This window comes from Chrysemys picta, chromosome 1, assembly GCF_011386835.1.
Source record: "Chrysemys picta bellii isolate R12L10 chromosome 1, ASM1138683v2, whole genome shotgun sequence".
Lineage (NCBI taxonomy): Eukaryota > Metazoa > Chordata > Testudines > Emydidae > Chrysemys > Chrysemys picta.
Window position 1 is genome coordinate 48,068,168 of NC_088791.1, and position 26,514 is coordinate 48,094,681.

The following is a 26,514-nucleotide window of genomic DNA, read 5'->3' on the forward strand; positions in this document are numbered from 1 at the left end:
ACCAAGCTCAGAAGGGTCAGCCAGAAGCTGAGACCCCTAAAAAGACCACACCAAGAGGCAGTGACACTTAAGATTACCCCACAGAGAACATCCTACACTGGACTGGGAATGGACAAGGTGGCTTAATAGATCACTTCCATCTTTGATTTCTAGGGCAGACTTGTCAAGTTTGATTGTTTGACATGAAATTGTGATGGTCCCAATATTTTTCCATGGCCAGAATGAGTTCTGTTTAAAAATCAAGACCTGCTATATATAAGTAATACTTGTAGTCTGTCTCTGGTTTGGTATGTGTGTATGAGCTCTGATCAGGCAAAGCTTTGGGCCTGTTGCTCAGTCCCTGTTTAGAGATTGAATGGAAACGGGGATTGAAGTTGATATAAAACTGCAGTAAGAGCATGAGAGGGATCCATGTTGGTGGTGAGGGCAGTGGACTCAGACTATACTCTGGAATCTGGGGGACTGGCCCTAGAGAGATACAACAGGAGTCCATGAAAACTACCTTCGGCCTAGTTCTCTGTCCCATTTACACTGTTAATTGAATTGTCTAGTTCTTTAAGCTGAAGGACCCCTGTAGAACAGCTGCTCCAGACACTGTAGTGCACTTGTGCACAATCTTGTAGGGGCTCAGATGCAGCAGCACTTAATTAAACGGCCTGCCTCTGACTCAGGACAGCACTGATGGGCATTTTCAAGAGAATCTTAAGTAATGATCACATGCAGAGCTAAGACAAGTTAAAGTGTCTGACTAATAATTCGGACCTAGAGCTGCTATTGAGTCGGTTTCAGCTGTTTCTTCTACTTCTATGTATTTGCCTATCACTTCCTACATGCTGGGACAAGCTGCTGACCTGATCTGATTGGCTGTTAACATTCCTTGTTGCCCTGCTTGCCTGGCATGTACAACCAGAGGCTTAAAGCAAACATTGGTCTATTCCTATGGCTTCCTTGTGAATGCCACTGGACTGCAGTTACGTACTATGATAATGGATGACAGAAATACCCAAGAATAAACAGACAGATATTGCATTTGGGAAGTTGGAAGACGAAAACATGTATAATTAGCCTGTAAATATGGTATGGGGCAATTGGTTGAGTAGTGCCTTAGAAGGAATTCAACAAAGGAGCCCGCCATGTGGACAAACCATACATTCCTTCTGCAGTTTGGTGGTGTTCACAAGCAAACTTGGACAGGAGGTCATTTTTCATTTACAGCTAGGATGCACTGGGCAGTCAGCAGGCCTAAAGTTCATAAGAACGGGTCACTGACTTCTTTTGGCAGGCAATAAGTAATTACATTTTCTTGTCCAGACTGAGTTTTTGGTTGTCCTAGTTTGACAGACAATAAGATTTATCCTAACTTGTGTGCTTTGCAAGTTGGCAGGAGATGGGAGCATTTCAGAAGCAGTGTTCTCAGCTCATTGGGTGGGAATTGACCAAGAGAGTGCCTCGTGTCACTCTGCCATGACCCCTCTGACCAGCCTATATGAGTAGCATTGATAAGACTTCAAAGAGCGTCACATACTTGGCAAAGGAAGATGGCTGTGATGAGGGACCTTGACACAGAGTGTAATATGGAGTTTTGGAAGCCCTCCACTGAAGACAAAAAACATCTGGCACTTCAGGAACACAATGCCCAGATGGACAAAGTCCTAGATAAAGCAGTTGAATAAATATAGTTTTTCTGAGCAATATTTTCTTATAAAACATCTTGTGTTCATCAAGGGAAACCAGAAAGAAACTTTCAGTCAGTATCCAGTCATTTGTTGAAAGCCAAATGTGTCACACTAGATTAGTCCGACTGAAAAACTCGTGATAAAAGCTCTCCCCCCTTCTAAAACTAATTAAGAAAAAGATAAAAGAACTTTGGTTTGGTAGAACAGTTTGCTCACTGAAGCAAGTTACCATTTAATTTCATGCTGTGGTTGCTTAATTATTGCTCAAAATAAGACCATGAGGCATGTAAACTTACGTGTGTGTGATTTTGTCTGTGTGTAGGGGTGAGGGGAAAGTGTTGCCAGTATGGCTTATAAAGATCTTTTGGCTCCTGAACATAAATTCTAAAAGTCGCCTCAGTGTTTCAATGGACACATCCCACTATAACTAATTTTATTTGGAGGAAGATGTTAAATTGCTGTCTGTTCATGCTTTATTCTAGGAGACCAGCTTTGACTAACATCATTCTCTAAATGGTTGCCAGGAAATCATCCGGGCATTAGGCTTCAGAAGGCAGCTGCCTAGGGCACAATGACTACAAGGTAAACCAACAGGGCTGAAGGGTCATTGCGGTCACCCTCCAATAAACCAGTCCTTAACCAAACTCCTCTACCATCATCACTGCTTCCAATGAAGCAGAAACAGTAATTCCTGAATCCAAGATCTAGAATGCCAGTGCTGCTAAGACAGTTCCATTTTCCTCCAGTGGAAAGGACACAAAACCATAGAGGAGGAATAGATGAGTCTACAGACCAACCATTTAAAATTCTGAGCTAGATCCTTACTCCTGCTAATTCTTAAGTGTGCAGCTGAAGATTCCCCAAGTGTTCTGGGGCTCATGGTGGGAAGGAGATATTGCTGGAGCATGCTATGCTCTGGGTTATCCATTCTGGTATAACAACTTGTAACAGGCTGTTAAAAGCTGGTGCAATTTAGAACAGTCCTGAGGCTGCTCTAACTTGCATTGGGACTGAATTATCCCCTAGCTCCCTTGAGGACCAGGAAAGTCCCCTTTGCATTCCCACCCAGTGTGCCAAGTGTTCCCCTGGTATATCTGAAATCAGCTCTTTATCTATAGTTCATGACAACTGGGATTTCAGAAGAATGTGGTACAAGTAGAGAACAATGCTGTCAAGATATTCCCTGCAGAACATTTTTCTGCAGAGATCCTTCAGATCTTTTCTTCAAACCTTCATTAAACATCAGCCCCCTATTACACATAAGTGTTATGACAGATAGTTTGTGTTTTAGTACCTATTTGCTGGTGTAAACTGAAATATTATTATATAATATTGTTTTCTGAATAGTGTTTCAGTTTATCTGCATAAAGTCTAGTAGATCAAAGCCAATGATTTAAAAAAACATCTAAGCATTTCTTACCTTAATTTCCAGTATATTTTGATTGCCCCTTGAGATCACCACTGGCTTTTCGAAAGATTTAAATACAGGATTATTCACATAATCAAAATCAAAGTATTGTTTGCGTACTCCATCAAAAATGAAAAACACTTTTGTTGCAAGGGGTAGTTGCAGATTGAAGGATTTCAGCGAGGGAGTTGTGCAACAGATTATCTCTCTGTTAGAACGATGGTTACATGTCTGTAATAAGAAAGGGGTACAGAATAGAGAGATGCATTTAATATACTGGAGGTGCAGAAACATTTTCAAACACCATACAAATACTTACATTAAAATATATTCTTCAATGGCCAACTCTTTTCAAATAACGTTTATAAAAGCTGCAGAGCAGTAGGTATCTTGCTATAAAAAAATCAAAGTAAAATTCTCATGCATCTTATGCAGCATTTTTCTTAGATCTGAGTGATCAGTGCAAAAACTTCACTTTGATGGCATTTGCACACTTTTGAGGAAGCATATTAGCAAACATATTTCCTAGCATCAGGGTGCACATTTTAGGCAAATATTTTGCAGATAATTAATGGAAAGTAAATCTCAAAGCCAAGGATCATCAGTATATTATATTCTGGCTACTTTGTTACTGCTCCAGTGACACAACACAGCCACAACCCAGAATAACCAGTCTCTGTCAGAGGGACTCCCATGTGAAGATCTGCTGGAGTGCCATTCCCTTAATACTGCCGAAGTGACATGAAGTGACCAGAACATGGCTGCCAAACTCATGCTATGAGAACCTGTGCCAAAAATGCACCAATTTTCTTTCAAAATTATATAGTTAAGGCTCCAGTCCTGCAACATACAATGCTCAGGTGGACTAATGTGCCCATGCAGAGCACCACTGCAGTCTCCCCGTATGTTGTATGCTACAGGATCCGTTTCAACCTGTATTTCCTGACAGCAGCTGTGAAAAAATGATATAAATTATAAATAAATTAAATTATAAATTAATGGAGATATCCTATCTCCTAGAACTGGAAGGGACCTTGGAAGGTCATCGAGTCCAGCCCCCTGCCTTCACTAGCAGGACCAAGTACCAGGTGCATACTCTGGCTACTTGATCCCACAATGAGCTTTTGAAGGGTTGCGTCTTTGGTTATATCTTTTCTTTAAAAAAAAAATGATTAGAGAAGATGGTAGAGCTGCCACTGGAGCTGGTCAGGAATATTTTTGAACAAAATCTTTTTTCATCGGAACACATTGATTCGTGGTTTCTCAAGTTTAGGATGGAATTTTCTGGTCAAAGAGAGAGACCTCCCACCCCACGATAGCCCACAGGCTCAGAGTGGACTTGAACCTGGGTCTGGGTGAGTACCCCAACCACTGACTTATTGGCTATTCTGGGGTGGGTCTTTCTCTCAAATATTTTTTGAAAGGTCACAATTTCTTTCCAATGAGGGATGAAAACAAATTCTGAAATCTCGATTTTTTCCCCACCAATGTCTCCCTTATTCCAACCTCTTCATCTCCATTCCTCTACTGTGCACCTCAGCTGGGTGTAAACAGGAGTCAGCTAAGCCAAGGGTAGGAAATACGTGAACACCAAAAGCAGAGCACTTAATATTTATTTCAGTATTCACCTTAACAAAATACTTGGTATTTTGTGGTAGCAGTTGCTGCCAAAACAGGTGGCGCTTCCTCTGACATGTTGACCAGATTTTCAAACGAGGACACTGGTGGTGGATGTCCCAAGGAGGGGTTTGGTGGAGGATGAGGGAGGTTGATTGGAAGATAGAAAGAAAGGATCCCTCTCTTCCCCCACTTTGCATCCGCCTCATTTCAGAATGAAAACATAGGGCACATTACAGTACAGGGCAGGGCACAGAGAAAGGAGTATTTGTCTCTGTGGGACTGCTTGTACTCTTGCCTTCCTGCTCCCTACTGTATACCACTGGCTCATCTACACTCACCATCATTCACCAGTTCCCTCATTCCCACCCCTATTCCTTCCATTCTCCCACCTCAGCTCTGCCAAACCTTCCCCCCTCAACTCCCTCCCAGAAACCTAACTCACTTCTTAGAAATCTTCTCCTTCCCCTAAACCCTCATCCTGGGCAATGCCCCGCTATGCACACAAAACCCCTTCCATCTGATCATGACTCAAAACAACCCCCCATCAGAAAATCCCCTCCATCCCATAGGCTGCCAACTTTCTAATACCTGAAAAGCTAACACCCTGCCCCACCCCGTCCCCTGAAGCCCTGCCCCAACCCCTGGGACTCACCTGCCGCCTGCAGAGTCAGACTGGGAGGAGCTGATGCAGAGCCTGCCCAATCAGGGCACAACAGGGCAGGTGTCAGTCCCCAGAACGAGGGGCTTGGGTGGGGAAATCAGGGCACAGTAGAGTGGCGGGTGTCGGTCCCTGGAACGAGGGGTTGGAGAGGGGAACTTGGGGCACAGGAGGGTGGGGGCTCTATCCCTGGAGCAAGGGGCTGGGGAAATTGGGGCGGGGGGCAGACAGGTTACCCACCTAGATGGCACTAGTACCTATTTTGGAGCCCGGTCTGAGAGCCAGCCAGTTCTCTCCATCAGGCTGGGAGCTGGGAAAAGCAGCACCTGCTAAGCAAAGCCACTTCTCCAAGCTCCAGCAGCAGCTACTGCTCTTCCCACCCCCACCCCCCAGTAGTAGAGGCCAGGTACTGCAGGTAACAGAACTTTTAGTGTCCGGTCAGATGTGCCGACTGGACCTTGCCAGTTTCACTTTTCGACCGGACATTCTGGTCGAAAACTGGACACCTGGCAACCCTACTGTCTCACATAGCACCCCCTCAGTTCAGAGCCCCCAGTTTTTGCTTGGCCTAGTCAAGAGGCAGAGGAAGCAAGGAATGCCTATATCTACTGTAAACGTATCTAGGGGGCATAATGACTGTCTCTTAGGCTCTAATATGAGTCAATCCTACAGAGGCCTGTATTCTCTACTTTGAGTTCGTTCCCTCTGCTGCCTGCAGCTCATAAACAGATGGGGTTATTTCAGCTCCACAAGAAGTCCCCCAAAGGTAAGCAAGTGCACTGCACCCTCCAGCTCAGCAGCCACCTCATAGAGACTATACTTGTCTGTAGCATGGCTGACAGTTGGAACATTAATGATGGTTCTTAGCACTACCAGCTAGGGTGACCAGATGTCCTGATTTTATAGGGACAGTCCCATTATTCAGGGCTTTGTCTTATATAGGTGCCTATTACCACCCCACCCTACCCTGCACCCCAAGTTTTCACACTTGCTATCTGGTCTCCCTACAGCCACCCCACAGACCTAAAAGTCACAATACTCCAACAAAAAAACTTCAAAAACAGACTCCAAAGAGAAACTGCAGAATTGGAATTAATTTGCAAACTGGACACCATTAAATTAGGCTTGAATAAAGACTGGGAGTGGGAGTTTATACACAACGTATAAACTATTTCCCCATGCTAATTTTCCCCCTACTGTTACTCACACCTTCTTGTCAACTGTTGGAAATGGGCCATCCTCATTATAACTACAAAAGTTTTTTTTCTCCTGCTGATAATAGCCCACCTTAATTGATTAGTCTTATTGTAGTTGGTATGGCAATACCCATTTTTTCATGTTCTCTGGGTATATATATCTTCCTATTATATTTTCCACTGCATGCATCCAATGAACTGGGTTTTAGCCCACGAAAGCTTATGCCCAAATAAATTTGTTAGTCTCTAAGGTGCCACAAATACTCCTTGTTCTTTTTAGAATACCAATATTACTGTTGAATAACTCTGTATATATAAATAGAGCCAAAATACTCCTTTTTAGTTATATTGGTTCTCATTATAAAATCCAATCTGAATGTTGCCTTGAAATTAATTTCCATTTGTTTCTTTCTTACCAAGTTAATGCAGTACAATTTAGTTCTATATCAAATTAGTATAATAATGGTTAAAGCTATTTACTCACATTAGCTTGAAAAGTGGGATTAAATTATCTGTCTATAGATCAGCACTTTTTCTTATCACCACAATAATTCATGTTTTCATACATAACAGTGCGAAATCTTAGCCCTGCCAAGCAAAACATACTTTTAAGGATCTGGAAAGGAACACTGGAGTTTTAAATCTGTACTACAAGTTTTACTTAGCTACGGATTATGGGCCCAATTCTGATCTCAGTAAAATGGCTGCAGCTCTCACTGAAGATAATAGGAATTGCACCCATGTAACTAAGAGCTATTTGGTTTTATGGACCATACTCTGCCTTCAGATATACCTACACATTCCTGTTAACACCAGTGTGATCTCTGGGGTGCAACAGACGGTAGAATCAGGCACCATAATTTTATAGTACAACTAAACTATTATCTTTTCTATATTTCAGTTGCATTTGTTACTTGGCTCCCTGGTCACAAGGTGACCTGCTGTTGGCGTGAAAACTGTATTTTAACCAACAGTATAACACTTATTGAACTTCAGTTCTGCAGTGAAATGCCCCAGTTTCTCTAGTAGTTACAAGTTTCTTTGATTTTTTTAAAGAACTATTCTGGTGTCCTTCTGAAAAACCAACAGGTGGCAGAAATGTCCCAACGAGAGCTGCTCAGAATTTAACAGGATACATTTTAAATTCCCCTTATTTTTTGACCAGTGGTGGTTCCCGTGTTGCTATATTGCCCATTTTCCTGTGCATGGAGATCTGAGTTTTAAATCCTGCTCAGACCCCCTTCTTTCTGATTTACGGATCAGACTAAGGCAGAGCAGAATTTCAAAACTAAATTTGGGTGCATGCTGTAGGGAGAAAGGAGATAGCTTTTCTTGCTGCTAAGACAATCTGGGATGCTGAAGATTAATGCAAACAGATGTAACAGGAACATATTCTAAATGGGTGCTTCTCTCTCTCTCTTGTTGCTGTTGTGGGCCTCCCTTCAGATATTTAGGTGTGGGCTTTACCCCTTGCCATGTCAAGCTTTAACTGAAGGGCCTGCGAAACTCTCATCGACTTCAGTGGTAGCAGGAACAGGCCCAAAAGTCAGTACTGACAGCAAGCTAGATCTAACTACATGCAGGTGCCTTCTTCCCTGTAATGTCTTTTCAAATTCAACTGGCTAGGAGCATTCAGAGAGTTAATAATTCATGATAGATTCCAAGGTCAGAAGGGACCATTGTGATCATCTAGTGTGACCTCCTGTATAACACAGGCCGTAGAAGAATTCGTAGAGCAGATATTTTAGAAAAACTTCTAATCTTGATTTAAAAATTGTCAGTGATGAAGAATCCACCATGACCCATGGTAAATTGTTCCAATGGTTACCATCTCTGTCTGGTCCCCAACAGGTCCAGCTCACTCGTCTCCTGCAACGTAGCCAAGTTTCTTTGGCCCAATGGAACATTGTTGTAGGATTCTCTTTTTAACTCAAGTCTATGAACTCAAGTCTAACACGCCCTAATATATATATTAAACTGGCTAGCCTAGTATAAATGAATTGTTAAAAATAACTATTAAACAAGGTGGGCTCAAATCCTGAGCTCACGTAAATCGTCATAGCAATTTACTCCAGCTGAGGATGTGCTCTGGACCTAGAAGATAATTTGAGTCAATGTGTTAATAACAAATGTATGATGAAAATATAGAATCAAGCTATTTTTTCCTTATTTATGACTATCCTTTTTAAAGATTCCTATAGCATTGTGCTGGTCACCAAGTCATCACTAAAATACATATATTTATACAACCAAATATGTCTTAGGCAATCATTATACTTATTTGATTAATGTGAATTCATTACACATCTTATCTACTGTACAATAGTGATGTCTTTTAAATCAATAGCAGTGGTATTCATAACTTTGTTTGTGGCTATCTGTTGGAATTGGTTCTGAAGCCATCTACTTTATCAGGCCAGTCTCTGAAGAGGATGCTCTCAGAGAACGATAAAAATCTAATAATACTCTTTAGAGGTGATGCAATGTGACTGATTGGTAAGGTCAAGATAAATCTTATTTGCAATGCCCTTTTTGTTACGTGATTTGACATGACATTTTTACCTTGAAATTGGTTTTAGCAATTGAAGAATATGATGGTTTAGTTTTCAAGAAATATTGGATTGAGAATCTATAAGGAAAGAATTATAATTCAATCAATTGCCTACTCAATTAAGATACTGCCTATCAGGCAGCACCTTTAACTTTTATTTAATTAGGTTTTAAAATACATTTACTTTAAAAGCTGAACCTGTGTTCTGCTTGTGACTATAAACTGCATCAGAAGAAAATGAGGAAGAAAAGATGCCAAAAATGTGGAGTGTTTCACAAGCATATAGCAAATAAGTTTACCCAACAGAGAATAATGACCCTTCACTTAATCCATTTGACTCACCACTTAAAGATATGTATTTTTGCCTTCATAAAATGTGACTCCTGAGGCAATTAATGAAAGCTTGATTTACAGAACCTGAACTTCAATCCACAGTTTGATTTTTTTCAACAGGATAAAGAGCAGAAATCGTTCTCCACATTTAAGGGGTCACCCAGCAGCTGACCCAGATAACATGGGACAAATGTGATTTGAAACGGTCAGAAGGGGCAGAGAGGAGAACTTCACTTTTGACACAGAGTCTAAAATTTTGGAGTTTTCCAATGATGAATGAAAGATGGATGAGATCTACAGCAATTTGGGAGACTTTTATATTGTTTCTGTTCCCCTAGATATCTGTATCTCAGAGTCCAAAGGGTGATTTCTCAGTAATCTGGTAGACAACAAAATGAGAGGTAGGGATAGGAATTCAATGGCTGGCTTGGGGAGTGCAGTCTCCCATCTCAACAGGATTTTCTCTCTTGGTGAGAACGTAAGAGGTAACCTTACTTGGTCTGTTGGTCATGAAGATCTGTCACAGAATGCACCAGCCTTTGCAAGGACAGATGCTGCTGTTTAGGCTGGTGCACCAGTGGGTATTAATGATTCAGGGGCATCTGCCCCTATTTCTCTTCTAGTCGTCTTATTGGATGAAAACACAGAAAAAGAGTGTCTAGTCCAGATGGTACAAACACCAAGCTGTCAGATCTCTGCACCAAACAATAGACACAGCTACAGCCTTACACGATTCTGGCTTCCTGATTCTGAAGACCAGACCTGGCCTCAATATAAATTTCAGCTGCTACCAGTTCTACTACTGGCTTAGGGTCTTTAATGGACTCTACATCACTGGAGGATTGGTGTATCTTCAGCACTCCTCCCTTTTGCCCCTCATGCACAGTCCATATACCAGGAGAGATGCAGGGCCCATGAGCATCTGCAGGGAGTTCCTCTCCAACAAGGGAATTCTCTGCTGGGCATTTGTGGCAGGCTTACAGCCGCTGTGTGTGACTGAGGTAATCCAGCTAGAGAATCTGACCCTCAGTATCTGTTAGGGGCAGACAGAAAGTTCTTCAAGAGAGGAAATGATGAGCTTCTGTGATTTCCATGGAATGGAATAAACAAGCAAAGTTACCTCCAACATTATCTCATAAAGCTACCCTAGACTCGCATGATCCCAGGCTTTTGGGTTTGACGGGTACTACAAACACGGATAGATTCAAGATATCCCAAATCTGAGAAAGCTTTTCTACTATTCCTTTAATCTCATGGGAGGTGACTGGGAATAGACAAGAGAGAGAGAGAGCAGCATCACAGGGGAGCAATTAAAAGGTTCTCAAGGCTATCCAATGGAAGGGGCTAGATATTGTGGGCCCAGTTTTGTAAATGCTTGAAATGAAAAAATAATAATGAGAAAAGAGATGATCTTATGCTGTTACAATGCAAAAGCCACAAAATACCTGGCCTGATAGCAGGACAAATCCATATTGGATCATAGATGTGACAACTGTCTATTCTACAGGCTGTGGAGGTAGAGGAGGGTTTGTCTAAAAATCTAAGTACTTCCTAATTTTGCACCTCAGACACCATGGGACATTCCTTTATAGAAGACTTTAAGAGTATGAATCAATGGATGGGGATGAGGGAGGGCCATACCTCTACAGTAGAAAATTCCCAAATGACCACTTGTTTGCTATTAGGGAATCAATGCAAAGTATAGGCTTTCAAAGAGAAAATATTGACCTCAAATGCTTAGGGGACAGAAGAGATCCATTAATAAGACTTACTGCAGAGGTTAAAAAGACTTTGTTTTGCAGGCACATGAGCTCAAAATTCGTTTCCACATGGTAAGGCCAGATTATACAAAGCCTTTATATAACCGCATAAGAAAGAAGGAGCCTATCTCTTCCTGCTATTCTCAGCTTGGGCTGTGACATACAAGAGCTCTTCATCAGGGAATGCAAGGCCTCTGAAGAGCTAGTGCTATTCTTGAAACTAACTAGAGCTGGTCAGAAAATGGAATTTCCATTTGGAAGGAAATTCCAACTTCTCAAAATCTGATTTCCATCTAACTTGGAAGGAAGGGTCAAAATTTCAACATCATAGAACAGAAATTCTGAAAATATTCAATTTGGAAACATCAGAATGTTTCATTTCAATAATGCGGAATTATTTTCTTACAATATGGGGAAATGTTTTGATAATGTCAGTGTTATAATGTTTAATGTAAAACAGTAAATACAGTATATATAATATTAAAATTAACACCTGAATATAAGAAAGTCTAAGTGAAATAAATTAAAATGATAAAGTTGAAATGAAACACTTTCATGTTACTGAAATTAAATGTTCTGCCATAAAAAATAAATGAGAAAACCTAAATGATTTCTGTCACAAATTTTGTCATGAAACATTTTGATTTTGAGAAAACTGCATTTTCTGATGGAAAACTATTCCGCTAATTATTTTTGACCAGCTCAAACACTGACTTCTTCAAAGGGCTGAGGAGAACAGGCAGAGCAGAGCAAACTCTCTCCAAAGCTAGCTAATGGCTGTGTTCCCTAAAACTTCAGGCTGCCCAACACTTCCTGCAGCTCTTACTGGGGGAAGTCAACTTCTGTGTACACATATTGCCCATCATGGAGCTGTGGCTCTATGTCATGTACTTGCAGGGCACTTGGATGCTCTGGATCCTAGCTGAGGGAAATGGAAGGAAGAGTAATAGCTCCTCTGTGGGTGTTCCTCATAGTTTAGGGCTCAAAGTTCACAATGTGGGATGGGGTAGGCAGCAGCCAAGCCCACTCTGCGCCACCAACCACTTGCTACCAGTCAGCTCTGTGTTCTTGGGGAACCAGGGCGCAGTATCCAGCCTGTCTGACTCACGAAAGACACCCCCCCATCACCAGTCTCTGCTTGAACCAAAACTGATCAGAAACAAGGCTTGCAGAGAGCAGTGAAGGGCATTGGGACACACCTAGACCCCTCCTGACAAGGGTGACAAGATTAAGACATCTCCATTTGCATACAGACTGGAGGGCAGAGACAACTCCCCTAGCCTCATCGGCATGAAAGATGGGACAGGGATTAGCATACAGAATGAAGAACAGAGAACCGCATTGAACTCTGGGACCAGAAAAGCCGGGAAGCACTGCATCGTGGGAATCTCTGCTCCAGATGTTAATGAACCTACGCCCGCCCACACAGCTCAGCAATTATCAGACCAATTCTAGTAATGAATCTCTGATTGATATCCAAAATACTGAAGCAGCCTAGCTGCATTGTGAGCTCCCTGGAAGAAAACACCACCCATAGCCAAGAATGATCAGCTCCTATTGTCTAGTCTAAAGAAAACCCTTGAGTCATCAGTTTACGCATAAACAAATCTAGTGTTCTCCCTTGAACCATTGTTGTTTCTCTACAAAAACCCCTAACTATGTTCAAGTAAGTGTTCTTATGCTTAGACCCAAACTATGCATCAGTTCCACTGGGACTCCAGCTTCTCCTGACTGATCATGCTGGGGGCTCTGCCTGTCTCCAGCACTCAGGACCCTGAGCTACCACCATCACCTGGGAACCCAACCAGTTCAAGCCTCATGGAGTGGGTGAGATCCCTCCCTCTCTCTCTCTGTTTTCCTTTCTACCTTTAGGTATTAACCTTTAATAATGTATGTTATGTTGGTTTAGCCCTTGTGACACACCCAGACCAGAGGGGTACAGGAGTCTGGTAGAGGGCAAATATACTGGTCACTGGAGGAGTAGTTTTCTGTTCCCTGAGTAACCAGAGAAGGGGCTGCACTAGAGTAATCAGGAACCTGCTAGAACCAGTTAAGGTAGGCAGTCTAATTAGGGCACCTGGAGCCAATTAAGAAGAAGCTGCTAGAATCAATTAAGGCAGGCTAAACCTGGGTTTTAAAAGAAGCTCACTTCAGTTTGTAGTGCGAGAGTGTGAGGAGCTGGGAGCAAGAGGTGCAAGGAACTGAGAGTGAGAGGGTGTGCTGCTGGAGGGCTGAGGAGCACAAGAGTTATCAGACACCAGGAGGAAGGTCCTGTGGTGAGAATAAGGAAGATGTTTGGAGGAGGCCATGGGGTAGTAGCCCAGGGAGTTGTAGCTGTCATGCAGCTGTTACAGGAGGCACTATAGACAGCTGCAGTCCACAGGGCCCTGGGCTGGAACCCGGAATAGAGGGTGGGCCTGGGTTCCCCCCAAACCTCCCAATTGACCTGGACTGTGGGTTCTTCCAGAGGGGAAGGTCTCTGGGCTGTTCCCCAACCCACATGGTGAATTTCTGAGGCAAGAAAATCCACCAATAAGTGCAGGACCCACCAAGATAGAGGAGTAACTTTGTCACACTGGTGTCAGGGTAGGATCTTGGGGTTCACAGCGTGGCGGAAGAAGGAGGGTGATTTAAAAAAACAAAACAACAACAACAAAAAAGGGAGAGGGTTTATTTTTTTTCACCACAATGGATGACGTAGTGCGGGCACTGATACGAGCTATGGCGGCCCAACAGGAGGCTACCCGTTTCCAGGCAGCTGCCCAACAGGAGGCAGTGCGGCTGCAGCAAGAGACTAATTGCCTGCTGATGGACCAGGCTGCTCAAGACCGAGCTATGTTGCGGAAACTGGTAAACCAGGTAAAGTCCCTTACAGAGCTGAATCGCGGCCATGATGGGACGCGGCTCATATGGGCCAGCCATTGGCTGCAGAAAATGACATGGGAGGATGATGTAGAGGCATACCTTCTGGCCTTTGAGAGGACAGCCTTACGGGAGGCCTGGCCTCAAGATCAGTGGTCTGGCATCCTTGCCCCATTCCTGTGTGGGGAGGCCCAGAAGGCCTACCATGATCTGCCTGAAGAGGCTGCGGCAGACTACCCCCAGCTGAAAGCAGAGATCCTGGCCAGATCTGGGGTAATGACAGCAGTGCGGACCCAGCAGTATCACGGTTGGAAGTATCAGGAAGACAAAACCCCGCGGTCCCAATTGTATGACCTCATCCATCTCACACGAAAGTGGTTGCAAACAGAGTCCCGGAGTTGGGAAGAGATACTAGCAGTTCTGGTCATCGACCGATACATGAGGGGACTACCACCAGACCTTCGTGCCTGGGTAAGCCAGAACGAACCCTCCACCTATGACGAGGTTGTCGCCCTGGTAGAGAGGCAAAGGACAGCGAGGGAGCTGACCCGACCAGTTAAGGAAGAGGCACCCCAGGTTAAACTAGCAGCACCAAGCCCTAAAGTTCGGGTGATTGGGCCATCAGGAGGGCCCAGGTGGAAAAAGAGAGAGGCTGAACGCCCATCAGAGGCCACAAAGAGTCGGAGCACTGAGGGAGAAGAGGATCGTGATGTTAGACTGCCCAAACCAAGAGACCGGGGAACGCCTAGGGCTCCATACAGATGTTATGCCTGTGGGGAGTGGGGACACATAGCTGCACAGTGTCCCAATGCTGAGGAGCCTATGCAGTGTAACCTGGGGAACTGGGCAGATCCATGCTCCCTAATCCACCTTGTGGGGGTCTCTCTAACCCCACATATGTATACCAGACCAGTGAAACTAAATGGGGTAGGGACCATGGCACTGGTTGATTCGGGGAGTGCTATCACGCTTATCTCAGGGAAGCTCGTGAAGCGTAGTCAGCTGCTATAGGCTAAACGTACGGGGATAACATGTGTCCGTGGGACAGTTAGCTACTACCCCACCATCCCAGTAAAAATCGAGATCCAAGGGAACACTATCTTATGTTCGCTATCCGGGAGGTACCTCAGGCCTCAACTGGGTTTTCCCCTTTCGAGTTATTATATGGGCGTCACCCCCGTGGCATACTAGATATCGACAAAGAGATCTGGGAAGAGGAACCCAATGAGGTGAGAAATATAATAGAGCATGTAATGCAGATGCGAGACCGGATAGCCCAGGTTACCCCTATTGTACGGGAACATTTGGAGAAGGCACAGGAGGCCCAGCGAACCCATTACAATCGCCAGGCAAAAGTGCGACAGTTCCAACCAGGGGATCGGGTTATGGTGTTGGTACCCACGGCAGAAAGCAAGCTTCTGGCCCAATGGCAGGGGCCCTATGAGGTGGTTGAACCCATGGGGGAAGTAACCTACAAGGTGCGGCAGCCAGGATGCAGAAAACAAGAACAGATTTATCACGTTAACCTTCTGAAACTCTGGCATGCACAAGAGACATGCACAACGGTCCAAAAAGACCTAACCCAGGAAAACAAGCCTTCCAAACAGGTAAGAGTGTCTCCCGATTTAACACCAGACCAGAAGAATGAGGTGTCTGAGATGATCTTCCAGAACCAAGATGTGTTCTCGACAAAACCGGGTCGAACAATCGAGACATAGCACCACATCGCCACGAACCCTGGGGCCAGAGTAACAATGAGGCCCTATCGGGTGCCAGCGGCAAAAAGGGAGGAAATAAAAGCAGAAGTAAAAAAAATGCTGGCGTTGGGGATCATCGAAGAATCCCACAGTCAGTGGTCCAGCCCAATTGCGCTGGTGCCCAAACCTGATGGCACCACAAGATTTTGCAACGACTTCCGGCGACTAAACGAAGTATCCCAGTTTGACGCGTACCCCATACCTCGCATAGATGAGCTAGTGGACCATCTGGGTAATGCCCGGTACTCGACTACCCTAGACTTGACAAAGGGGTAGTGGCAGATTCCCCTTGCGGAAGACGCAAAGGAAAAGACTGCGTTCTCTACACCAGAGGGTCTTTTTCAATATACTGTCCTCCCTTTTGGACTACATGGGGCCCCAGCTACCTTCCAGTGCCTCATGGACAAGCTATTACGCCCGCATAACAGTTATGCTGCTGCCTACTTGGACGATGTGGTCATTCATACCCCAGACTGGGAAATCCACCTGGAGAAGGTGGAAGCAGTCCTCAATACCTTCAGGTGAGCTGGCCTTACAGCAAACCCTGCCAAGTGCGCTGTAGGATTTACAGAGGCCAAATATCTTGGCTACATTGTGGGTAAAGGTTTGGTAAAACCCCAAGTGAACAAGTTAGAGGCCATCCAAACTTGGCCCCGACCAAGTCGCAAGAAACAAGTCCGGGCGTTCCTAGGTGTGGTGGGGTATTACCGACGATTTATCCCCCACTTTGCCACAAGGGTAAGCCCTCTGACAGATCTAGTGAAAGCCCGTGGACCTGATCTGGTGAGATGGTCTGACGCAGCAGAGGAAGCATTCACAGACCTACGGACTGCCCTCTGCAGTAACCCCGTACTGATAGCCCCTGATTTCACCAAGGAGTTTATCCTGCAGACGGATGCATCGGAAGTAGGGTTGGGAGCCGTTCTATCACAGATGGTCGGGGAGGAGGAACACCCAATTCTATACCTCAGTCGGAAACTCCTTTCAAGGGAACAAAAATATGCAGTGGTGGAGAGAGAATACCTCACTGTAAAATGGGCCATGGAAACATTGCGCTACTACCTGCTTGGGCGCAGATTTGTCCTCGTGACCGACCATGCCCCTCTTCAATGGATGCAGCGGAACAAGGAGAAGAACACAAGGGTGACCAGATGGTCCTTATCCTTCCAACCTTTCCAGTTCCATGTGCAACACAGAGCAGGGAGCCGTCATGGCAACGCCGATGGCTTGTCATGTGTGCATTGTCTGGCGTCCCAAGCTGCCCAACCCCTTGGCGTTGAGCAGGGGGGAGGGATATGTGACAGACCCAGACCAGTGGGGTACAGGAGTCTGGTAGCGGGCAAATATACTGGTCACTGGATGAGTAGTTTTCTGTTCCCTGAGTGACCAGAGAAGAGGCTGCACTAGAGTAATCAGGAACCTGCTAGAACCAGTTAAGGCAGGCAGGCTAATTAGGACACCTGGAGCCAATTAAGAAGAAGCTGCTAGAATCAATTAAGGCAGGCTAAACCTGGGTTTTAAAAGAAGCTCACTTCAGTTTGTAGTGCGAGAATGTGAGGAGCTGGGAGCAAGAGGCGCAAGGAGCTGAGAGTGAGAGGGTGTGCTGCTGGAGGACTGAGGAGCACAAGTGTTACCAGACACCAGGAGGAAGGTCCTGTGGTGAGAATAAGGAAGGTGTTTGGAGGAGGCCATGGGGAAGGAGCCCAGGGAGTTGTAGCTGTCATGCAGCTGTTACAGGAGGCACTATAGACAGCTGCAGTCCACAGGGCCCTGGGCTGGAACCCGGAATAGAGGGTGGGCCCGGGTTCCCCCCAAACCTCCCAATTGACCTGGACTGTGGGTTCGTCCAGAGGGGAAGGTCTCTGGGCTGTTCTCCACCCACATGATGAATCTCTGAGGCAAGAAAATCCGCCAATAAGCGCAGGACCCACCAAGTTAGAGGAGGAACTTTGTCACACCCTCCTTGTGTAGTTATCACTATTATTCAATAAATAACTTTTGTGGTTAAGCTGGTTGCTTCTCTCTCTCTTGCTGAACTTTACTCTTTTGTGTTTTTAGCTCCCCCCATTTACTCTGCAGCAACGCTTCTTTTACCTAAGGTAAAGATCCCTGCAGTGCTCAAAATATTGTGGGGTTTGCTCATCAAGTAGGTTACTACCAGTACAATTGTGATGTGAGAGTGGGGATAGGGACGTGCTGAATCTAGGACACATAAGGGTGGCAGCTTGAAAGTGCTGCTTGATCCAGCCCATTGAGTCCAGGGACATATAAGGGGGTCAGCTTGAAAGTGCTGATTGACCCGGTCCACTCAGACTTGCTTTGTTAATGTAAGTGTGTGTGTTCATCCAGTTCTGGGGCTGGAGGAACCCAGGCCTGGGGAACCTAGGTCCTGCAGGTTAGCTCCATTGGAAGGGAATTTGCATAAGGGAGAAGTAGAGCTCCATATGAAAACACACATGATACAAGCAGTATATTGATAGAATTACAGAACCCCCTCCTCCCCCAGAAGAGTAACCCGAATAAATGAGCATACCCCAAAATAACGGGCAAATCTGGTAACACCCTGCAGGATATGAGTGCTGACTCTGTCAATATTAACTCCCCCCCTTTCTCCCTTTGCAATGTGGAACATGCCTTGAGGAATAAATCTTGGGGCAGAGACTGGTGGCGGAATGACTGGCAGTGAAACTCTCAACAGGAGGTAGGCCGGTACAGAAGCACAAAAACCCAGGGAGCATAGCAACAGGCTCCAATGTTTTATTCTTCTTCAATGATTTAATTTAAAATGTAAAAAAAAAAAAAAAAAAAAAGCGTGATGTGATTTCTTATTTGTGCTTATCTTTATGTTTGCTTTTTTGAACTGCGCTTTGCAATTTAACTTGCAATTTAATTTGGGTTGAATCATCACTCATGTCTCAAGCACAGGTCCAGTCCCACACCATTAAAGTCAAAGGCAGTTTGGCAGTTGGCTTCAATGAGAGCATAATCTGTCCCTATTATTTAATTATTTACTTTGCACTATTTTATTGCTCTCAAATTGCAAAACTCCTCTATAGCATCCTTTATAAGATATTATTATTATTATTAGTGCTAAACAGATTTAAAAAAATCTAGTTTTCAAATGATCATTGAGCTTTATTGTATGTAGCAGAATCAATCAGAATTATGCAGATAATGAAATCCGGGTCTGATCCTGTTCCCAACGGAGTCAATGGAAAACCTCCCTGTAACAAGGAGGGGCTTCTCCCCAGCTTCCAAACACTCACTATTATGCCCAGTCTCCTTTTGGAAGGTTCATTTTCTGACCCCAACCAAGTACCATAATAGAAAACAGTCTTTTAAACTCACTCCTTTCCCCCCAGCTTCAGGTTCCACTGGTCTCTGGCCCTCCTTCTCCTGGCAGCTTCCCAATTTGGGGTCCCCTCTATTTCTTTCCTGGGGCAGTAGCCCCAGGGCTGCTTCCCTGAGCACCTGGCCCATTGCTCGAGGGAACTAGACACAGCCGGTCCCACCCATTCTCTTCCCTCTCTCATTTCCTGCCCTCTGGCAGCCCTTTATAGGCCCACTTGTAGCCTAGCCCCCTTGAATTGGCAGGATTGGGCTTATCTGCTCTGACAATGGGGCACTGGGCCCAGTTCTACTCACAAGGACCAATTCCCTTGTGACACTTCTGTTGACTCCAATGGGGGCAGGATCAAGCCCCCAAGGTACAAGGTACAAACAAGCCAGGCTGACCAAAGAGAACAGAGTCATTCAGATTACGATGATGAGATGATATTTTATCATCCAGGAGGCTGACTCACCACAGTGAAGTTCTTTCCTAGCTTAGGTACAGTGATCACCATCTGAGGAAGATACACTGAATTCAAGTTGCTTCCATCAACTGTGATTGTGCTTCCACCACTGGTAAAAATTAAAAATGAATCATTACTATTGTATTTTCTAGAAAAAGCCATATAATCAAATATATTTTAGATCAAATTACAGCATGGAAACAAAATCAAAGACATACAAACGGAATAGGAAATACAAGCTGAAATATAGCTTATAGTAGTGATATTTATTTCTGGGAATTAAGTTTCTTTCACACTCAAGATAAAAAACAAACAGGAACAAAAGAGAAAAAAAATGTAAAAAACTGAATAATTGCTTTTAATTTCTGATACACCAGAACAAAAAAAGGGAATGTGCATTTTAAAGGAAGATAAAAAAAATTCCTAAGTATTTGCTAGCGTATTTTATACATTGCTTGCAAAGCATAGCTTAAAAAAGGCTTTCCTTTTCACTGCTGACTTGTTTGCAGACAGACGTTTGTGCTCTAGATAAATAATAAGTAATATTATTTATTAATTATTATTTATCTTGAGCACAGCCCTGCAAATCCGCAGATATGTGCTTTATATCTGTGGACCATGTTTGTGGATCGCGAATCAGATGCAGATATAAATTTTGTATTGCGCAGGGCTCTATATGTATGCACACGCAAAAATAGTATTATCGTGAAAATAGATATAACATATGTATGAATGAGTTGTGCTGCCTTAGAACCCCTTTACTTCCCTGCATCTTACTGAACTGTCATGTTACAATTATTTACCACTGTAATCAATGGAATGTCTGAACAGAATAGCTAGATGCATGTAGTTCAGCTGGACATCGAAGATACACTCAGCAGCAGCAAAGTTAAATTATGTTCAAAAATTGACAGAAAAATCCACCCCTTCACCTTTCTAAGGAAATGATCTGTTCTCTGCAACCAGACCATAATAAAAGCAATTGGCATGACAGCTAGAGATAAAACATCCAATTTCTCTTGATAGATTTTTGCCCAATGGTGTCATTCTCCCGTTCATTACTTTCCTGTATCTATGAGACACGTTTACTCACCTAAGAAAAGATTTAGCTGGATGAATTTTAAAAACAATAGGGTCTTCCTTGTACGTAAAATGACCCTTAGCTTCTCGAATAGCTAAATCAATCTCCATTTTAACAGGATATTCCGATGGAATTCTTTGTGCAGGTGTGTAACACACTACAGTACTATCAGATTCACTGAAAGGAAATTACAGAAGAAGAAGGGAACTTGTCTTGCAATAATCACAAATCACATAATCTGTTTAAAACACAATCCTAAATTAGGCCCTGATTTTGCAGGAGGATCCACTAGCACAAGTTGCCACTGGGGTCCAAACAAGCAATTCACATTGCAGAATCAGGGCCTCAAAAATAAACATGAGATGAGGATGAGACAATAATGTCATTTATGCTAAACAGTCTTTGAAATATCCTTATCCTTGTCATTCCAGTCCTGCTCTGATGAGAAAAGACTGACATTGTACAATCTCTATAATGATCCTGGCCCTCCAAAAACAGGCTCTGTGACGTTAAACTGGGATTTTGCTCTTGGAGAATGTTAGCATTTTAAGCCTATTCCAACTACCTTGCATATATATGGCCACACACGGCCAGATCTTTAGCTGTAGTAAATTGCCGTAGCACCACTGAAGCTGATGGATCTTTCCTAATTTACATCACTTGAGGATCTGGCCCATAGCCTTTAATAATGAGGCAAAGGGCTTTTACTGAGTAGGCTTTGAAAGTCACCTAATAGTGTACATGTGGAAGTGGCCTAAGATAATTGTTTGTCACCCAGCACAGGTCACAGGGCCTTTCAAAAGGTAAAGGAAGAATGAACAAAGGTCAATACTAAAAAAAATAAGGACAAAAGACCATATTGTAATTGTGTGGTGGCGATTTGGCTGCAGTGGCGGCTATCTGAGTTTGTCTGGGGGAGGAGGTCAGAGTCAACTTGTGCCTTTATGTATTCAGTAGTTTGAGAGATCAGTGGATGTAAGGCTCATCACTTTCACTCACACCAATGAAACTCAGGAGTAACTTAACCAAAATCAGTGGAGTTACACTAGTGTAAAACAAGTACGAGTGTGAGGAGAATCAAACTCATTGCCTGAACAAACTGAAACAGGCTCCTGATGGGCAACAATATTTTCATTATTTTGAAGTGTTTTTCCTACTTCCTGCAGTCATATTTGCAGAGGAGGTATGCCATTATTTTGCCTGAGCAAGTCTCATAATTTAAAAAAAGCATACATGATACAATACTTTGCACCTTAGATCCAATTGCTTCCATGCAAGGTAAGTATCTTCATTTTACAGACTGGGAAATGGAATTTCAGAGAGCTCAAATGACTTGGTCAAGAATGTACATTAAATCAGTGTCAGAGCCAGGAATGAAATACAGCCCTCCTGACTCTGGGTCCTGTACATTAACTCATAGACCATTGCTCTCTCATGTGTCCCACGAGTGTAAGTTTTTGCCGTTAGGTTTCTCCCATAACCATGTGGAAAAACTCAAAATTTAGACCAATTCTGCCCCAAAGAAAATGGGTACAACTTCTATTACCTGAAGTATGCATCACACCCATTTAACCAAGGATAGGACTGGGCACAGTGTATGTAACAATAACTGCAACATCAGTGTTTATACAGCGCCTAGCACAACAGGGTCCTGGTCCATGACTAGGGCTAAGCACTACAATAATACAAATATTATTATTGTAGATTAGCAAAATAGCCAGCAACTTCATGATATTTCTCAGCCCAAAACCTATAGCTATTATTATTTAATGATTATACAGAGGTAGCATTTAGAATATGTCTACACAGCAAAACAAAACCTGAAGCAGCCAGTCTCAGAACCCGGGTCAACTAAGACCTGGTGAGGGGGGAGGCCTTAGAGGCCTCAAGCAGGTCAGGGCCCCACTGTGCTAGATGCTGTACAAACATATAGAAAATACCTCAATGGTCTTACAGTCTTAAAGACAAGATATAACAGATGGACCAGATGAACAAATGGGTTGGTGTGGGGGTGGGGCAGACAAAAATAGTAGGATGTGTGCAATTCTTATACAGTCAGGAGCTGTCATCACTTGTCATCACCTTTTTATTTCCTCTCGGGCTGTAGTGAAATGTACGCATTACAGAAGAGGTGAAATCTTCTCCTGACCTGTAGGGCACAGGGACTACACCGGAACTGAAATCTAGCACATTCAAATACTCTGCACATGTACTACAGTGCCACTTCTACATAGCATTAGGGGATGGGTTCATTTACTTTGTATGTCCAAAACATTTAATCAAACTCAGTTCATAATACAAAGCTAACACACTCTTGTGAATATAATACCTTTTTAAGGTGCATGGTTTCCCACCAACATAAATCTCTCTGGATTTTCCACTCTTTAAGTATTTCCCTGATAATGTTAATAATGTTCCACCAAACTTGGGACCATAGGTGGGAGAGATACTTGTTATTACAGGATTCTGTAGGGGTAAAAATAATAATTTATCTTATTAAATTGTGCTTCAATATCTTTAAAAAGGGATATTAAAATATACAATCATAATATTCTTAGCACTTCAATGAGGCAACAATGATGCAAATAGGAACATAGGAATTGTTGTGCTGGGTCAGATCCATGATCCATCTAGTCCAGTATCCTGTCTCCTGTTTTAATGAATAATTAAATTAATTTTGGCACTACAATTTTAATGAGAGTGCTTACCACATAGGAAAATGTGTTGAAGGAAGATGTGCCATGTCCACTTGAAACACTGCTGGTTATATTAAAACTGGGGTTCTTTGCAGCAGCAACAGTGCATTCTAGCCTTTGAAAAATAAAGATCAAGATGGTTTTTATTTTGTTTTCTGGACTGACTATTTCATATGAAAATGGAGTCACATGAACTTATAATAATACAACATCCATACTAAACAAAAATCATAAATCCCTCTGAGTGATGGATACTTTAGAAATAACAATCTAATGAACTGTAGTTCTTTAAAAAGAACAGGAGTACTTGTGACACCTTAGAGACTAACAAATTTATTAGAGCATAAGCTTTCGTGGACTACATACCACTTCTTCGGATGTAGTTCTTTAGTATCACACTAAACTTCACATCACTGTAGTGTTTGTATTTAGCCAGGGAAAATTATGTTGATATATTGAATATTATATTTCTGAAAACACTGAGCATGTGACAGAAAACCAATGCATCTTATACATGTAATGGTTACTTTGTTTTAAAAATTTCCCTTTACATCTGAATTTTGTCAGGCAGCAAAAATGTACAACTGTTAGCTTCTTGTTTTAATTTAAACCTTACTGAAAAAATAAATTAGAATGTGATGGCAATATGCATCAATACATTATATATATATATATATATGATCAATTTCTTTTCCTTACATTGTTTTATTTGCCATGTTAAACTATTCAGGAGACAGGGTTATCATGGCATAGCAGTGACATCTCTATTAGAAAGAAAAGAGCACATCTTTGCGTAGCTTAAGATAGCAACAGCGGCTATACATGGCATTGTCTGTCTTGAACTAGATGGGTAGTGATGTATCTAGCAAGACCCTGAGACAGCAGGTTGCTTTATCAATATATTGGCAGATGTCATCAGCTGAAAGAGAATATTCATAGAATTTGCCAGTGCCGCAAGATGCTAATCAATGTCTCTGTCTTGGCCACAGTGAGCTTAAGACTTTCATCCTGGTCCCTCTGCCAGACATTGGGAAAATACGGAAATAGTTTTGTTAGTGTCTGAGGCAGAGGAGATGTACAAAGAGTCATCAAACTATTGATGACAATAATGCATGTATCCCCTCAGCATCTCCCCAGCAGCTTCTCAAATTTGAAAGGGAGAGATGGCAAAACCGAGCCCTATGGGACCTTGACTAAGACATCTTAGTTATGAAGAGCAGTTATTCATTACCACCTTCTTGGATCTCACTAACAGTAACAAGCAGAACTTTCCTAAGACCCTTTCACCTTTGCCAGGTCCCACCGACGTGGCAGCGCACCTCATGGTCAATCGCAGTAAAGACTACTGAAAGAACTATCAGCCTTAGCTAGGATATCAGACCTCCAACATGGAGGCCCTCAATGGATTCTGCTTTTCTGAGGAGATGGTTGCCTAAGACTAGGGCCGGCTCTGGCTTTTTTGCCGCCCCAAGCAAAAAACAAACAAAAAAACAGGGCGGCAAAAAACGGCAAAGCAAAAAAACCCCCAAAACCTGCGGTGCGGCCGGAACCAGGGAACTCCCTGAGCTGCAGATGTGCCCCGGCTAGCAGGGGGATTGGGGGGGAGAGAGAGAAGGGGGGCGGCCAGGACTTCAGCAGGACGCTGCCACGCGGCCCCGACCATCGTGCCGCCTGCCGGGAGGGCTCCGTGCCGCTCTGGTCAGTTGGGAGGGAAGGACGCAGGCTGCCCTGCCGGGCTTGCTGCAGGGCGCTCCCCTCTTCCGTGCCACCGCCCCCTACAGGGTGGCCGGAGCGGAACAACAACAAAAAAAAGCGGCCGTGCCGTGCTAGGATTGGGCGGAATGCTGCCTCGTACAATCTGCCGCCCCAAGCATGAGCTTGCTCAGCTGGTGCCTGAAGCCGGCCCTGCCTAAGACTAATGCTGTTTCTATACTATTGTATGGGTCTGAAACCTGGGAACTGGAGGAAGCCAGATGCTATTGGAGGGCTACAATCCAGCAAGTGAAGACTCTAACAGATTTACTATGCAGGGCATTTTAAGTATCTTACTTGTTTTTGTTGCTGACTTTTACTTCCAGAGTACAAGGCTTTCCTCCTATAAGCACTGCTGTATTTTTTAAGTCAAATCTATTATTTTTGTTGAATCCAAAGTCCCAGCCACACACTGTAAGTCTTGTTCCACCTTCTAATGGAGCGCTCCTTGGGACAATCTATAAGAAAAACATATACTGTTATATCAGTTTTGCTAGAACTTCAGATGAATTTTACATAATGTGCAAAGGAGAAGAATAGTTTTATAGAAGCACTTCATCTGGTAGACGGTATCCTACCATTTATCTTAATTGTTCATCACCTTTCATTCATCACATTATGGGCTTCCTCAGACAGTAGCAATAAATAACAAAACCTTTGCTAGAAAGCTCTGAGGGATAGTGTTTAGGGGCACTGAACAAGCTGTGCATTGTAATAATCTTTTTAATCCTCCTGATCTTGTCTTTTACATCCCATTTCTGGTATGTTAAACATACAATGTATGTATTTTATTACAAGCTGAATGCTGAACAAAAGAATCCAAAAATGACCATGTAACTTTTGTGTTAGTTTGATGAAAGGGCAGGTATGCACAATGGAGCAGCTTCAAAGACGTCTTAATCAGATAAACAACAAGGAGTCTGGTGGCACCTTAAAGACTAACAGATTTATTTGGGCATAAGCTTTCGTGAGTAAAAACCTCACTTCTTCGGATGCATAGAGGTCTCTAGGCATCCGAAGAAGTGAGGTTTTACTCACGAAAGCTTAGTCTTTAAGGTGCCACCAGACTCCTTGTTGTTTTTGTAGATACAGACTAACACGGCTACCCCCTGATACTTAATCAGATATTGCTTTGGCAGTTACAAAGTTAATAAGACTTCTACTATTCTTTGACTAAAATCTGTTACATTTGGTTACTTCTAATTCTGAGTTAAAAATAAACTACCTCTCGGCAACATACTGACAATCTAAAAAGGAAATGCTTTTTTTCTATATATTGTAAATTGTGTTGTAAAATAGAACAATGGTGGGAAAAATGTAGGAACACTATAGAAGTTGTACAAACCTCAGTTAAGGTATTCAGCAAAGCA

At 43.2% G+C, this 26,514-nt stretch overlaps 1 protein-coding gene across 10 annotated transcripts in view; it reads right to left on the reverse strand.

Annotated features, from left to right (window-relative positions):
* The window catches only part of MET (MET proto-oncogene, receptor tyrosine kinase), a 131,701-nt gene that overhangs the window by 24,493 nt on the left and 80,694 nt on the right, over positions 1 to 26,514 (reverse strand). For all 10 annotated transcript variants that reach the window (XM_065556223.1, XM_065556235.1, XM_042843730.2 and 7 more), the window contains 6 exons: positions 25,442 to 25,602; positions 23,405 to 23,507; positions 23,026 to 23,162; positions 20,709 to 20,873; positions 19,625 to 19,724; positions 3,097 to 3,315 (listed from right to left, as the gene is read on the reverse strand). In XM_065556223.1, coding sequence (XP_065412295.1) covers positions 3,097 to 3,315; positions 19,625 to 19,724; positions 20,709 to 20,873; positions 23,026 to 23,162; positions 23,405 to 23,507; positions 25,442 to 25,602 — 885 coding nt within the window. The remainder of the gene's footprint in view (positions 1 to 3,096; positions 3,316 to 19,624; positions 19,725 to 20,708; positions 20,874 to 23,025; positions 23,163 to 23,404; positions 23,508 to 25,441; positions 25,603 to 26,514) is intronic.